Below are 15,764 nucleotides of genomic sequence, written 5' to 3'. Positions count from 1 at the left end.
ATGGCTGCTGACTTCATGACTATCACAGAGTCTTTTAATTTTATGCAGCATGTTTCTGGCCCTACACATGTAAAGGGTCACACATTGGACCTTGTTTTCTCCTTGGGTTTAAATATAAATGACATTCGTGTGGAAGATGTTCATGTGAGTGACCATAGCTGCATATATTTTAACTTAACTTTAACCCAAAATAACGATTGAAAGGCGAATCATAAACCTGAACGCCGGCAAAAGGTTCTCTGTCATGTTTGACGCTGAAATGACTTACAATGATTTGGACTCTCTTGTCTCATCCTTTAATAACCAGTGTAATTCTATTTTAAACATAGTGGCACCTCTGAAAAAAAGTACTGTCCTACGTTTGAAATCTCATCCTTGGCTAAATGAAAACATTCGTAATTTCAGGAGATACTGTCGCAAGCTGGAACGTTTGTGGAAGGCTTCCAAGCTTGAGGTTTATAAGTTACACCTTAAAGAATCTATCGTCTTACTAAATGACATGTGGAAAAATGCTAGAACAGAGTATTTTTCACACTTCATAGCTTCAAAAAAGAAATACCCCAAATTCTTGTTTAAAACAATTAAGAGCATTGTTTCTCCTGATGCTCCTTGTGCACCAGTTCACTCAACGTCCGAATGCAATGAGTTTATGAACTATTTCAGAAATAAGGTCATTGCCATCAGGTCTAATATCTGTCCATCATCTTCTCAATATCAGACTTTCAACTTGCCCTCCTCTGATACTTGGTCCTCTTTTACTCCTGTTACATTACAAGACATCAGAGGCCTGCTTTGTCATATAAAACAGACTTCAAGCCCCCTTGATGTCCTTCCATCTTCACTTTTCACTAGTGTGTTTGATTCCATTGGCCCCTGTATTGTGGAAATGATAAATACTTCTCTTCATACTGGCTCAGTTCCCAGCTTCTATAAAAACAAGCTATCGTCGAGCCAATATTAAAGAAACCCCAGCTGGATCCATCTCTTCCTAACAGTTATAGGAAAATATCCAAATTGTCTTTTATATCGAAAATTTTAGAAAAAGTAGTAGTAGAACAACTTAACTATCTCCTGGATAAAAATGCTGTTATGGATACTTTCCAGTCTGGTTTTCGTAAATTGCATTCCACTGAAACGGCCTTACTTAGAGTATCTTGATGGCAGCAGACTCTGGAGAATACACAGTGCTGGTCCTGTTGGATCTCAGCTCTGCTTTTGACACTGTAGATCACAGTATCATGATAAACAGACTCGAGAACTTGTTTGGGATTACTGGTGTTGTTTTAAAATGGTTTATATCATATCTGTCTGAGAGATCTTTTACTGTTTGCATGAATCATGTCACATCAGAATCAACAGTTTTGCCGTGTGGGGTACCTCAGGGATCTGTTCTGGGTCCAATTCTATTTCTACTTTATGTATTTCCCCTAGGCCAAATTATTAAGCACTATAAATATATCTCCTATCATCGCTATGCTGATGACATCCAACTATACTGTTCCTTCAAAATGTCTGAGTTTTATAAATTGTCTAATTTAAGTAATTGCCTGACAGAAATCAACCAATAGTTAAATGACAATTTTCTCCAACTAAACTCTGATAAAACAGAAACTCTAATTATTGCTCCAGACCACATGGTCCCAGAAATCAGGCAGCATATCAGCTTCTTAGACCCCTATGTAAAATCGAGCCTTAGAAACCTCGGTGTTGCTCGAGCAGCACTCTAAGCAGCTGGTCCGAAACTGTTTTTATCATTTACGGAATATTTCTAAACTCAGACTAACGGTATCAAAGCTTGAACTTCAGATGATTATTCATGCTTTTATTTCTTCTCGTTTAGACTACTCTAATGGCCTTTTTACTTGTTTTAACAAATCAGCCTTAAATCGTCTTCAGACTGTGCAGAACGCTGCAGCACATCTCTTAACAGGCACCAAGAGAAGATCGCATATCACTCCAGTTTTAGCCTCCCTTCACTGGTTGCCTGTAAGTTTTAGGTTTCATTTTAAAATTTTAGCTCTAACCTTTAGGGCCCTACATGGTCAGGCTCCTCAATATTTATCTGACCTGCTGAAACCACATACATCTTCTCGGGCTTTAAGGTCATTAGATCAGAGACTGCTGGTGGTACCGCGCACTCGTTTTAAAACTCGTGGTGATCGGGCCTTTCAGACGGTGGCACCACGGTTGTGGAATTCTCTTCCACTGTCTCTTCGCTGCACGGACTCCATTGATTCTTTTAAGAAACAGCTGAAGACATTTTTATTTAGAAAAGCATTTGATTAATTTCCTCTTATGCTGTTTTTATAGTTTTATTATATTACATTGTTTTATTTGCTGTTTTATTTACTGTTATATTGTTTTATATTTCCATTTTCTGTGTTGTAAAGCACTTTGTGATTTTTTTATCTGTGAAAAGTGCTATAAAAATAAATTTTACTTACTTACTTACTTACTTAGTTCTTGGTAACAAATTGCTGTCACTGGCTCTTCACTCTGAACTGGCTTTCATGTGTATTATGTAAAGTTATTTAAAATTAGAGTTTAGTGAACAGCTCATGCCCTCCCTTTGGATGCAACTCCTGACCACATTGCACTTTATACTGTTATACGACAGAACACAAATTCATTTTCAGAACATCACAGAAATATGTATTCAGCTGTTATGTTGTTATCTTTGAGATTTTTTTGAACATCTATGTCACGGTCCTGGGTCTTATGACCCAGTGTTTTGAGTTTTAGTTCATTTTGATGTTTATAGTTTATGTTAAGCCCTTCAGGTTTTCTAAGTTCATTTGTTACCATGTCTAGGTGATTTTAGTTCTTATTAATTCCCCCTCGTGTTTCCAACCCATGTTAAGTCTCCCCTGCTCTTCATGTGTTTCATGTCTGTGTCTTACGTTGTCAAGTTCTGGTTGTCATGTCTGCGTTTCATTATGTTTCCTGTTTTATTTTGGAAGGAGTCGTGTGTTCTTGGTTCTTTGTATTTAGCTTCACTGCTCCTGTCATTAGGTTCATGTTAGTCAGCTGTTTCCTCATGTGTCTCCACTTCCCCTGATCACCTCATGTGTGTATTTAAGTCCTCTGTTTTTGCATGTCATTTGTCAGGTCGTCTGCTCATCCATACCCTCACTTCAGCATTCTATGTCAGTTCACCACGTTTAAGGTTTTTCATGTTTAGCTTTAGTTCACCCAGTTTAGGCTATGGTTTAGTGTTCACCTGTGTCCTGCTGTTGTACTCCCTTTTTGCTGGCCTCAATAAACGGCTTATTTTCTGTTAAATCTACGCCACGTTCAGTTTATGGAGTTGGGTTTGGGTCCTTTTGCCAACACCTACGGTCTGCCCCAGCCAGACCGTGACAATCTAGCTGCTTTGTCTTTTCTCTGTGTTTGTCTGAATCAGTGTGGTGGAAAACAGAGACACTTTATGTACTGACAAGTTTATTTTTATTGAATTTCAGATTATTATTTTGCAGTTTACAAAAGATGACAAACTTTCACTGATTTGTTAGATAAAAGTGTATAAAAACGTTTAAATAGTTCAGAAATAATTCCTTGTTTCCTTGTTTGAATGCTGATTAATATGAAATCAAGAAGAAAACACACAAAAAAATGCAGTTTATAACTGTGTTCATGCCCTTATGTGTGTCTTTGCACACACCAAAATAAAAAATCCCACTTCCAATTTATTTCCTGACCTAATACAGGAACGTCTGCTGGTTTTGGATTAGGTTCATCCCTGTCTCCAGTAGCTTCTGTACCTGACTGTCATTTTGCCTGCTGTTCTCAAAGAGAACACACCTGTTGTCACATTTCTGAATTATTGCTTTCAGCTCAGGTTGACAGGTACGTAGGAAATCCTCAAACTTAATTTCTGCCTGCCGCAGGTCGTCTCCTCTGGTGAACAGGATAATTGTTTGTTCTTTAACTTTGCTCCCAAACGCTTTTTCCAACTTTTTAAAGATATCTCTCTCACCATTTGTAAATCTGCTCACATGTAATACAAGTACATACACACAAGGTCCTGACTCACAAAGCTGTTTGCACTTTTTTACATGTTTGTCCCTAACTGACGGTGCAATGTCATCATCAAAGATGTCAGGAGTATCGATCACACATACATGGAAATCATTCACTTTAGTTTCTGCCACTTGGCACTCTGAGGTGATCGGCTTGGAGCTGGGTCTAGATATGAAGCGTTTCTCTCTGAGGATGCTGTTCCCACTCGCACTCTTTCCACTCCCAGACATTCCCAAAAGGACAATGTTCCATATGGCTGGAGTGCGTCTTCCTGAATAAGTTTATAATGATGATAATGTCAGCGAAATCCCTCATTGCATTACATTCAAAATCTATAAATAATGAAAACGTAAACTCCCACAGTTGCACTAAAATACACAAAAGAGCTTATTTAACATTAGTAAATCCAGTCTTACTATTTGAAGTCTTTCTTGGATCATGAAGGACTCTTTGCTTATAACAACCGTCTGCATAATCCCTATTTAATAACCCATTTTTTAATATGAACTTCTAAAATGCTGCTTAGAAGCATTGGGGTTCACCTGCTTGTGGCTCAGTAGTGTACGGTCCAGTTTGTGATCCATAGTCAGGCCTACAATTTAATAACAGAGAAAAAATAAACCCACCTCAGCTCAAAAACTCTTTTTTTTGTTTTATAAACACTTATTTGTTGTTTCTAACAATATATATATATATAAAAAAAATCAGAGCCCCTTGTAAAATACATTACCAGAGTTTTTCATAGCATATGTGCACATGGTTAAAGAGAATATGTTTTTCATTTTTATTTAAATAAGGTAAGCCCTAATGCTAGCTCAACAGTTCTGCACTTTCAGCTTTACCTGGCATTGGTTGTTATGAGTTGTTTCGGTTCACATCTCCTTGAATTACTGCTCTGCCGGAGACCCATACTGCAGAAACTGAATGAGTGATCTGTGGGTTCATAAGTCAGAAGCAGCAAAACTCTGAACTCTTCACTTTTGCTGAAGTACATTCATTAAGTATTTTACATTTTAAATTATAAATCATAGACTGCAGGACTTGAGAGATTGTGAAAATAAAGCGTGATGTGATATGAAATCAGAAAGGTTTTCTTTCTCTTTTTATCTGCAATACCTTTAATAACTGTCCTTTTATTTTATTGCTACAAAGCAAAGAAAAGTTTACAAGCAAAACTCACTGTGAGTGGTGGCTCTTCAATCAGGTGCAGCACAGTCTGTGCAGTGAGTGCAGACTGTGCTGCCCTCTATACCTGTCAGCTACAGGAGGAGGTGTGTCCTCTGTGGAGCTATAAATAAAAGATGTGTTTAACAGAAGCTTTATCATTCATCCCTCTCACCTGTGCAGTGACAACAGTGACATTAAGATGGATTTGTTTCCAGCAGGTAAGACCTAAAGTTAATCTTTAGGTTGGTTTGTTACCTTGGAAAGTTTTCACTAAGGTTCTTATTACACCCTTGTGTATATGAGTTAAATCAAATTAGTCAATTGTGTTTCAGGTCCTGATTTGAGGATTGTGATGATTGGAAAAACTGGTGTGGGCAAGAGTGCTGTTGGGAACACCATCCTGGGAAACAAACGTTTCAGATCTTGCCCTTTATCTGGGTCGGTGACTGAGGTCTGTCAAAAAGGTGTGACTCAGTGGGGTAATAGAGTAGTTAGTGTTGTAGACACACCAGGGATCCTGGACACTGCAAAATCAGATGAGCTCATCAAAAGAGAAATTGTGCGTTGTGTTGAAGTCTCCTGTCCCGGTCCTCATGTGTTCCTGTTGGTCATCCAAGTGGGTCGATTCACCAAAGAAGAGAAAAACTCAGTGGAAGCCCTGCAGGAGCTGTTTGGCCCCGAGGCAAACAAGTACATGATTGTGCTCTTCACCCGTGGTGGTGATCTTGGAGGCATGACCATAGAGCAGTATGTACGTGAAGCTGAGCCTGGGCTAAAGCACATCATTGAAAGCTGTGGAAACAGGTACCACGTCTTTGACAACACCAGCAGCGACAAAAAGCAGGTGGTGGAGCTGGTCAAGAAGATTGATAACATGATGGCAGAAAATAGAGGCACACACTACACAGACGCCATGTACAAGGAGGTGGAGGAAGCACACAGACTGGGATTGACACTGCAGCGGTATAGGTTCACTGAGCCGCTGCTTAAGCGTGTCAGACTTTTTCGTATTCTTCTTGGGAGAGATTAAACTGTTGTGATAAATAGTACACGATCTAGACTGAACTGGACAGTTTTTGTACATACACATGAAAGCATGAAGTCTGTTTAGAATGACACAGTGTAGAAAGCTGTTTAGGATCATTTTATTTGAGTTATCACAAAAAATAATGAAGATATCGGTTGCTGATTGTTTGACATTGTATTAAAGTGAAATACTAATCATAATACAAGCTGTGCTTTCAAAGTGTTTCTTGTCTCTGCTTCATCTGCTCCAGCTTGTAGCGAGTTTATAATCAGGGTGGTTTGTGATATCTGAACTGAACTGTATTTTGTATTTTTGTGTGATTTTGAAATGATGAATTATGACTTCTAAGAGGAGAAGTTTGAATTTTATTTGTTTGTTTTTTTGTCTGTTTTCTGGTTGTTTAAATGAAATTATTGTGAAGAAAAATTTCCTTTGGGTTCATGATTGTTAATTGTTGCTTCAACATTGTCCATTTTGATGTTTTACCTAAATAAATAATTTAAATACATCACTGTCATCAGTCATGTCTAAGTATAAAACCCCACTTTCACAATCTGAATCAGAATCAGCTTTATTTACTAAATATATGTTTTAACATCCAGGTATTTCCACGTCACATTGCATATCCAATTTTATGTCATCTTTGTTTGTCTCATGACAGCACACAGATGGCATGATAGTGTAGCTTTGTGTTGGAAAGGATCCTGGTTAACTAAGTTGCACTGGCATAGTCTCAAGGACATCCTACTGATGTATTCTGACCTTAGACTACTCTCACCAACGGTAATACTGTCCAAATGCTTTTTTTTTGAGTGTTAATTTCTTTAAGTAAATGTGAGTATGAATAAAAAAATGGTTTAAATGAAATATCCACTGAAGTGAGTTCACTCCATTTATGTTTAAACAGTTTCACCTTTCACAAGAATGTACGCTGATTTTGTTGATTGTACTTTTAACAAATCCACAAAGCTTTCTCACTGTGAGTAATGGTAATGTAGAAGTTAAATTATATTTAATGGCATTCACAACGTATAATTTTCCAGAAATATATAAAAGACATATGTGGGTAAGTTGTATCGTCCTCTTCTCTCTAAACAGAACATACACTGTATAAGATCAATAAAAAATATTTGAAACCTATACTGGGGTATCCACTTGTGTCTGGAATAAAGTCTCTTACAGATAATATTTATCTGTCCATTTACGTATTTGACCAGCATTGACCCAGTTATCTTCTTTTTTGGGAAGACTGTGAGTTTTTGGATCTATGTACGTCAGTAACTTTTGTATCAGAATCAGAATCAGAAAGGGTTTTATTGCCAAATGTTGAGCAGGTTTACAACATTAGGAAATTGCTGCGGTGCTTTAGTGCAAACATACTGTCATAAATTACGCTTAAATAGACATGAAATAAAAATAAGAATAAGAATTAAAAGTGCTAAATAGATAAATATATACATGATATATACATGAGTGCAGGTGGTGATCAGTGCCAAACATGGAATGATGCAGTGAACACAGCGTAGGGTCATGTGTTAGTGATGGGAACAGTCATACGGTTATTGTTCATGTGTCTGACAGCAGAGGGGAAGAAACTGTTCTTATGGCGAGAGGTTCTGGTGCGAATGGACCGGTGCCTCCTGCCTGAGGGGAGCAGGTCAAACAGACTGTGTCCAGGGTGAGAAGGGTCAGCTGAGATCCGAGCTGCACGCCGCAATGTCCTGGAGGTGTACAGGTCCTGCAGAGATGGGAGTCTGCAGCCGATCACCTTCTCAGCAGAGCGCACAACACGCTGCAGTCTCTGTTTGTCTGTTGTTACATTTCCTCTGCTTATTAATGATTTGCGTCATTGTGTTTACCACAGATTAGATCTAGAAGCTAAGCATGTCATGTTTTTATTTAGAAAACTCTGGGAAGGCCAAACCTTGACTCATGGTGTTTTTCCAGCCAGGTATGATTTTATTGCAGTGTCAGTGTGTTTGAGATCATTCTCATGAAGAGAATTAAGCCACTGCCAGTCACATTCTTTCCAGATGATATCACATTGTGCATCGAAATCTAACCTTACTTTTCTGCCTCAAAAGCTGATTCAGTATATCTGGACGTAATGTTTTCAGCGGGAGAAACGTTTCGTTACCTCCGGATGAAGTGAATTTTGGGATGCCCTTACTTGGATGAATGAGCATGCATCAAGATACTTACTTTTCTTGTTTTCAAATTTTTTATCAGATTTGACAAGATCTCCAACACCAAACCATGACAGAGCCTACACCCTGTTTTACAGATGGCTGTAAAAACTCTCTATAGTACCTCTCTCCAGAGCTCCTCGGTACATGTTGATGATTTGAACCAAAATTTTCAAATTCAGGTTAATTACTCTTTAAGACCTAATTTCTTGTTGTCCGTCAGCCTTTTCTCCCAGTGTCCCTTCATTAAGAATGGCTTCTTTACAGCCACCATTCTGAGATTCTTAAGAACATCATCTATTATGAACAGTTTTTCCACTTTTTAGAAGTCAAAAGTATCGCTGTCATACTTTTCATTCAGAGAATAATCTATCTGAGGTGTTCTGGATATTTTTGTTGGACACAATGAGCCAACACGAAGTTGTGCTGTGATCTTTTAACATTTGGTCCAACACTACTTTCCTATGATTAAAATCATTAATGGGCGTTCATAGCCTCTTGAAAAGGAACAAGGATTTTGGTGAGAGGATGGAACAAATTTGACAGGAAGTTGTCACAGAAGTTGGTGATGTGAAAAAAAAAACTTGTAAACTGTAGGTGCAAACCCACAGACAATCTCATAATCATACAGAAAGATTCAGGAAGGTTTTCGTGAGGAAATACTTTTCTTAAAGACATGTGGTCAGAGAGAAAACCAGGAAGTTCCTTGTAACATGTAAATTAAAAAAAGGCACCAAAAAGAAAACAATGCAATCATCAGCACTCAGAAAACAAATAAGCAATTATTCTATTGTTTTCAGGAGCTGGAAGAAAGATTTGTGTCTTTTAAAGTAGTTACAGTTGAAGCCACTATGACGACAATTTCTGATTTTCTAACAGAGAATCATTAGTAATCACAAAAATGTGGTTTGTGCTCAGCCAAGTCATCTTTATAAGGAGACAGAACTACATCTTCAGATGATTACTATTGCGCTCTACCATCATACATCCAGTGTGCTGATAAATTCACTGGTTGCCTTAATGCACTTTTCTACTCTATTTGAGTAGTGCTTAAAAAAAATCCTCATTCAGTAATTCATATAAGCACTTTTTTTTCTACATCTTAGTGCTTTCTAGCTAACATCTAATCTGACTTTATGCTAGTGACAGAGACTGGCCAGTTGCTTTCTGTACTTAAAATATATGTCTATGTGCTTTATTTGTTTCCTCAAAACAAATCTAACAAGGAAAAAAAGAGAACCGTCCAGTTATTTTCAAATAAGAAAAATGAAAAAAAAAAACACGAAATGAATCCTTTTGTCATATATGTTTTTCTCATGAGTATGATTACTGTTATTTACTTAGAATTAGGTTTAGAAAGGGATTTAGTTTTATAGAAATTCAGATAAAATCTGTAATGTGGCTAGATTACTATGTAGGAAGTACAGTGGAAACCACAGCTGTTACTTTTCATTAAGAAACTACTGGCCTATCTACAAGTAATAAATTGTTCAAGGCTTCTTAGAAAAAAACAGGGATGTTGTTGTAGGACCTGAACAAATGTGACAGAAAGTTTGATAATGATGTGGAAAAACCTGTAACACCTGTTGGATTCCACCCAGAGTGTTTTCACTGACACCTGAAGAAGCTCATAATGAAACACAAACATTCAGGAAGGTTTGCTGTGAGGAAATCACTTCCTTAAAGCCATGCCATGAGGAAGAAAAGCAGGATGTTCCTTGTATACATATTAATCAGCAAAACTGTCATTGCCTGGTTTCAGCTGATGTTTATCTTGTTCTCTCAGGCAGTTATGAGCCTTTATTTGTCACTTGCAGTTGCCTGCAGCGAAATTGAACGTTTTCTGACCATACATACATTACACAAACATCACATCAGGGAGAACGGTCAGAAGAGGTTGCGTAAAAAAAAACAAGGAAATCCATCCATTGTGTCCTGGAGGAAACGTTCCTCCAGGACACGGTGGCGAGGTTTATTAAACTCCACCGAGACAGCTGGTGACGCAAATCTGAAGGCCAATTTCACAGCTGCTCACTTCCGGCCTACCCGGCCTTCGGAGGACTCGGCCCACATAGACTGCGAAGGCCGGGTCCTCAGGGGGATGCAGCCTCTGAATTTGGACACAGCTTATAACCCATGTCACTAAAATGTTACTCTGTAGCTGAATGTGTCTTAGTTTAAGTGAAATGAGATTATTTTGACTAGAAATAAGACAAATATATGTTTTAAGATTTTGAGTTTTTGCAGTGTAGACAGTTTTTTTGTACCCTAAATATTCTTTACCCATTCAGATGAAGACAATCTTAGAAACCTGAAGAAAAATCCAATGTGTTGAAGCATGTCTACTAACTATAAATGTGATACACCACCCAATTTGAACGTTCACAGAAATAACTGATTAACATGACCTATGAATATAAAACAATCTACAACTGGAACCAGCTTCAGAGTGATATATTTCTGAATGTATGGGTATTTCTGAAAATATTTAAATACATTCCCAAAAACTGTGTCTAAATTTCTAAAAACTTGACACAAAGTAAAAAACGTTAGAACTTTTTTGTTAAAATTTTACATCAAATAAAATTCAAAATCATGTTCTCTTTTCTAAAAACCGACATTCGTGCTCTGGTTGTATTGAAGTTCTGCCACCCTGTGGCAAAACTTTATGACTCACAAGAGAATCACGGCGCAATGTGTGTTTGTAAGAAAGACGATGTATTGTTTTGAAATATGTGTGTTAATGTCTTCATTTAATTTAATAAAATATAGGCAGTCTGTGAAACTATCATAAAAAAACTACCATGAAAAATCACTTTTTTGTAGTTTAATTAAAAAAGGTAACTTTTTATATATTCTATTTTGATTACTTTCTGTTTTTATTTTTTGTGTTTTTGGCTTATAGCTAAAGACAATCAAATAATTCTTATCTGGCTCTTACAATTGTAGTTGTGAAACTCTCATTAGTGATACAATGTACATTCAGATTACTACAGATGTGTGTCTTACAGACCATTATATAAAAACAGAACAAAACACTGTGACAAACATGATTTATCACAGTGATAGTCATTCAAAACATGACTATCAAATGTGATCATGTGAAACACGAATTCCAGAAAAGTTGGGACATTCTTTGAATTTTAACAAAATGTAAACTAAAAGACTTTCAAATCACATGACCTAATATTTTCTCTATAACAGAATGTAAATGACACAACAAATGATTAAACCATGAAATTTTACTTTTTTATACAATTTTATTTAATTTTTGTGCATAAAAAATTCTTAGTTTGAACATTCATGTGATTCATAATGTGATTTTCAAGTATTTTAGTTGCTCAAACTTTAAGAACGACGCATTTTTTCTGGAATTTAGGTTGCATGTTTTGGCTTGATATTATCCATACAAAAAAGTTTCATTAATAGTGATTTACAATTGACTAGTTTGTTTGGATGCATTCCAGATATGCTTCATTATGCTGGGATCATTCTGTCGTTCACAGCCTTAGATGAAACCAGAAGGTGAAATGTAAAAAGAATATTTTAGAAGTGACAAATTCTTCAACCACACGCTGTCCTTTAAATTCACCAGCAATGAATGCACTTGATAAATAACTGCACTGTTACAAAAAACATCGTAAAACAACGGTAATCTTCCGGCAGCTGGGGCGCCAAAATACGACCGTGAAATAACAGAAAATAACTGTCCCATAAAAATACGGTTATTTTCAGTAATGAAAATAGAGTTTGCTGCGCTAATTTGACATGGGATTCTGCCTTTTCCAAGTGCTTTTAGACATTAAATTAGGAACATTTTTACGCGATCAAACAATGAAATTACCTATAAACAAGGTCACTGAATGTGGAAATATGAATCATAATACGTAAATGTACAGAAATATACAGTTAACAGTTGGTTCGAATAATAATTGATTGGATGTCCAGGGACAGAGGCGAGGCTGCCATATCGCACCATCGGCCCCTTTGGCCATCACTAGTAGGCGGTAGATGAAGAGTCTTGACCACGGACACAACGACGGAGAGTGTCCGAGCCGGGGCGCGAACCGGCAATCTTTTGATCACAAGGCGAACTGCCAACCCTTGAGCCACGAACGGCCTAACTAGCAATGATAATAATACTTATGTGATGCAACTCAAGCTTATAGGGATCATGTTATATACTTTTCCATAGCATTACATTTGAATTCGATCTTTCAAATAACGGACAGATATTTGTGAGATCATGATACATTTGTATCATTTGTATTTTAACAATCTAAATATGCATATGTACAGACAGATACATTTTAATTTAATTTAATTATGTTGTATTACATTAGGCAAGGCAAGGCAAGGCAAGGCAAGTTTATTTGTATAGCACAATTCAACAACAAGGTGATTCAAAGTGCTTTACAGAGACATTAGAAACAAAAACAAATAAAAAGCATGATTTAAAATTGATTAAAACAAGCAAATAAAACAAACTAACTAATTAACAAACAAACAAACAAACAAAACAGTATATAAAATCAAAACAGATAAAATCAGTAGTTAAAATGTTAGTTTTGAAATTTAAGCTTAAAAGTGTGGATTTGGTGCTTTATTCAAATGCAGCTGAGAACAGGTGAGTCTTCAACCTGGATTTAAATAAACTGAGTGTTTCAGCTGATCTGAGGCTTTCTGGGAGTTTGTTCCAGATATAAGGAGCATAAAAGCTGAATGCAGCTTCTCCGTGTCTGGTTCTGACTCTGGGAACTGATAAAAGACCGGATCCAGATGACCTGAGGGATCTGGAAGGTTCATGCTGGGTCAGGAGGTCGCTGATGTATTTTGGTCCTAAACCATTCAGAGCTTTATAGACCAGCATCAGAACTTTAAAGTCTATCCTCTGACGGACAGGCAGCCAGTGTAAAGACCTCAGAGCTGGACTGATGTGGTCCACTTTTTTGGTCTTAGTGAGGACTCGAGCAGCAGAGTTCTGAATGAGCTGTAGTTGTCTGACTGATTTTTTAGGTTACAGTGATTACAGTGATTTAACGTTAATTTACATTCAAAATGTGAAGTCAAAGTCTATTTACGTAACTTTAATGATATTCTAGAAGAACAGAACATTACTGTAAAATGCACAGTAAAATACCTTCATATTAGGGTTTTTTCCTACGGTCGCAGCGTTACCCGCGACCGTGTTGTTAGTTCACATTCATTGGCCGATGCTTAGCGTCATGTTATTTATATTAATTGCAATTCCTACCTCTACATTTCTTTTTCAAAATATATAATTAGCACAGTGTGTCCGTGCAATGTTTTACATTGTGGCATGCAGAGAAATCTTAACAACGAAGCTCACAGAGAGAGATTGAGCTTGTTGTTTAACCCCAAGCTGGTAGGGGGAGGTCTTTATTAAAACACTTGCTGTGCTACAATGTGCCTCAAGGTTCAACAACAGCACAACAGAAGTCACTCATGGTACAGCACTCTCTCTACAAAACAACAACTGTCAGTGACGCTGCACCACGGCGTAAACACAACATTCAAGATAATGAATAATGGCAGAAATGAACTTTCTCCAAAGGGTGGCGGGTCTCTAACTTAGAGATAGGTTGAAGAGTTCGGCCGTCCATGAATGGCTCAGAGTCGAGCCGCTACTCCTCCACATTATAAGGAACCAGTTGGGGTGGTTCCGGCATCTGACAAGGATGCCTCCTGGGTGAGGTATTGCAGGCATTTCCCATTATATGTTACAATGGGTAGGACTAGACATCACCTCAGATGTAATGTTGAAGAAAAAGAGGGGGGAGAAATGGTGACCAGGTACAAAAGTTTCATGCAGAAGAGATAAGCTGCATTTTCTTCTTTTTTCTATGTTTTACTTTAACATGATTTATCAGCAGCTCCATCACACAAATATTGATTTCAACATGATTTTTTTCACTCAGTTACATAATGTAGGAATGTGTTGATCAAAAATGTATTTTGATAAATATTTATATTTTTAACGAAGAATTAAAAATGATTTAGTATTAGCAAAAGCACACATAAATAAACTCTTCTTCTGTATCACTTTACCCATGGAAAGACTAGTTATTATTTCCTTTTACCCTCAAACAATGTCCAAAAGGTAAAACAGAAATCCAAAACTGGAAGAACCAGTTTGAACCCACAGCTCTGTCACTGTCAAATGCCAGAGGCATGCCAGCTGTAAAGCTATAAAAGCACTGTGTTGAACAGAGGCTTTAACATTCATCTCTCTCACCTGCGCAGTGACAACAGCGAAGTTAAGATGGCTTCATTTCCACTATGTAAGATTTATAGTTAATCTTCATCAAATAAAAGTAGTGAATTGTGTTTGAGGTCCTGTGAAGTGAATTGTGAATTGTGAATTGTGTTTCAGGTCCTGATTTGAGCATTGTGATGATTGGGAAAACTGGTGTGGGTAAGAGCGCTGTTGGAAACACCATCCTGGGAAAAACAAATTTCAGCTCTTGTCCCTTACTGGGGTCAGTGACCGAGGTCTGTGAAAAAGGTGTGGCACAGATGGGTAACAGGTCAGTTAGTGTTGTAGACACACCAGGGATCATGGACGTTGCGAATTCAGATGAGTTCATCAAAAAAGAAATCAAGAAATGTGTTGAAGACTCCTCTCCCGGTCCTCATGTGTTCCTGTTGGTCTTCCAAGTGGGTCGATTCACTAAGGAGGAGAAAAACTCAGTGAAAGCCCTGCAGGAGCTGTTTGGCCCAGAGATAAACCAGCACATGATTGTGCTGTTCACCCGTGGCGGCGATCTTGAAGACATGACCATAGAGGAGTATGTAAATGAAGCTGATCTTGGACTTCAGCACATCATTGAAAGCTGTGGAAACAGGTTCCACGTCTTTGACAACACCAGCAGTGACAGAAAGCAGGTGGAGCAGCTGGTCAAGAAGATTGATGACATGGTGGCAGCAAATGGAGGCATACGCTACACAAACGCCATGTATAGACAGGTGGAGGAAGCACACAGTAAGGGATTGGCCGTGGATGAGTGTAAATTCACTGAGTTGCTGTTTCAGCGTATCAAAATGTTTCGTACTGTTCTTCATGGAGATTAAATTATTGTAATAAATAGTGATGAATCTAGTCTAAACAGGACAGTTTCTGTACCCATTTGTAAGTCTAGTCTGACACAGACTTACAGTGTAGACAGCTGTCTACATTATTTAACTTTATCTTTTGGTATTCAAGAGGAAAGCATTATAAAGTGAAATAATAATCATAGTAAGAGCTTTTCTCTACTGCATCTGCTCCAATTTGTAGTGAGTTTGCAACCCTGATGGTTTGGTGTTAAATTTATTTTAAATAGTGTGTTTTATGCATATTTTCA

The 15,764-nt window shown here is 37.5% G+C and overlaps 3 protein-coding genes across 4 annotated transcripts; 2 read left to right on the top strand and 1 right to left on the bottom strand.

Annotated features, from left to right (window-relative positions):
- Positions 1-3,698: 3,698 nt before the first annotated feature.
- LOC146625938 (uncharacterized) lies at positions 3,699-5,014 on the bottom strand. Its single transcript, XM_085363076.1, has 3 exons — positions 4,863-5,014; positions 4,563-4,612; positions 3,699-4,291 (listed from the first exon to the last, which is right to left on the bottom strand). Exons 1-3 carry the CDS (start codon positions 5,012-5,014, stop codon positions 3,699-3,701), a joined length of 795 nt encoding a protein of 264 aa, XP_085219202.1.
- Positions 5,015-5,386: 372 nt separating this feature from the next.
- LOC146625937 (GTPase IMAP family member 7-like) lies at positions 5,387-6,217 on the top strand. Its single transcript, XM_085363080.1, has 2 exons — positions 5,387-5,405; positions 5,520-6,217. Exons 1-2 carry the CDS (start codon positions 5,387-5,389, stop codon positions 6,215-6,217), a joined length of 717 nt encoding a protein of 238 aa, XP_085219206.1.
- Positions 6,218-14,683: 8,466 nt separating this feature from the next.
- On the top strand, positions 14,684-15,492 carry LOC146625936 (GTPase IMAP family member 7-like). Of its 2 annotated transcripts, none has more exons than XM_085363078.1 (2): positions 14,684-14,699; positions 14,792-15,492. In XM_085363078.1, the coding sequence occupies exons 1-2, from the start codon at positions 14,684-14,686 to the stop codon at positions 15,490-15,492; spliced, it is 717 nt and encodes a 238-aa protein (XP_085219204.1). The 2 variants fall into 2 exon arrangements, with proteins under 2 accessions (XP_085219204.1, XP_085219205.1); XM_085363079.1 differs by having other exon boundaries at positions 14,684-14,702; positions 14,795-15,492.
- Positions 15,493-15,764: the final 272 nt, after the last annotated feature.

Source organism: Diplotaxodon limnothrissa, linkage group LG9, assembly GCF_057381915.1.
Source record: "Diplotaxodon limnothrissa isolate DT_005_m linkage group LG9, D_limnothrissa_male_GT1.1, whole genome shotgun sequence".
Lineage (NCBI taxonomy): Eukaryota > Metazoa > Chordata > Actinopteri > Cichliformes > Cichlidae > Diplotaxodon > Diplotaxodon limnothrissa.
The sequence above is the reverse complement of the archived record's forward strand: the minus strand, read 5'-3'. Positions and strand labels throughout refer to the sequence as shown.

What these genes read in the sequence shown, in the direction of transcription:
- LOC146625938 (XM_085363076.1), bottom strand. Translation starts at nt 5,014, where the DNA reads ATGTACTTCAGCAAAAGTGAAGAGTTCAGAGTTTTGCTGCTTCTGACT. An exon ending in CTCATAACAACCAATGCCAG is followed by an intron (nt 4,613 to 4,862) that starts GTAAAGCTGAAA and finishes ATTAAATTGTAG; the next exon opens with GCCTGACTATGGATCACAAA. An exon ending in CACTACTGAGCCACAAGCAG is followed by an intron (nt 4,292 to 4,562) that starts GTGAACCCCAAT and finishes AAACTTATTCAG; the next exon opens with GAAGACGCACTCCAGCCATA.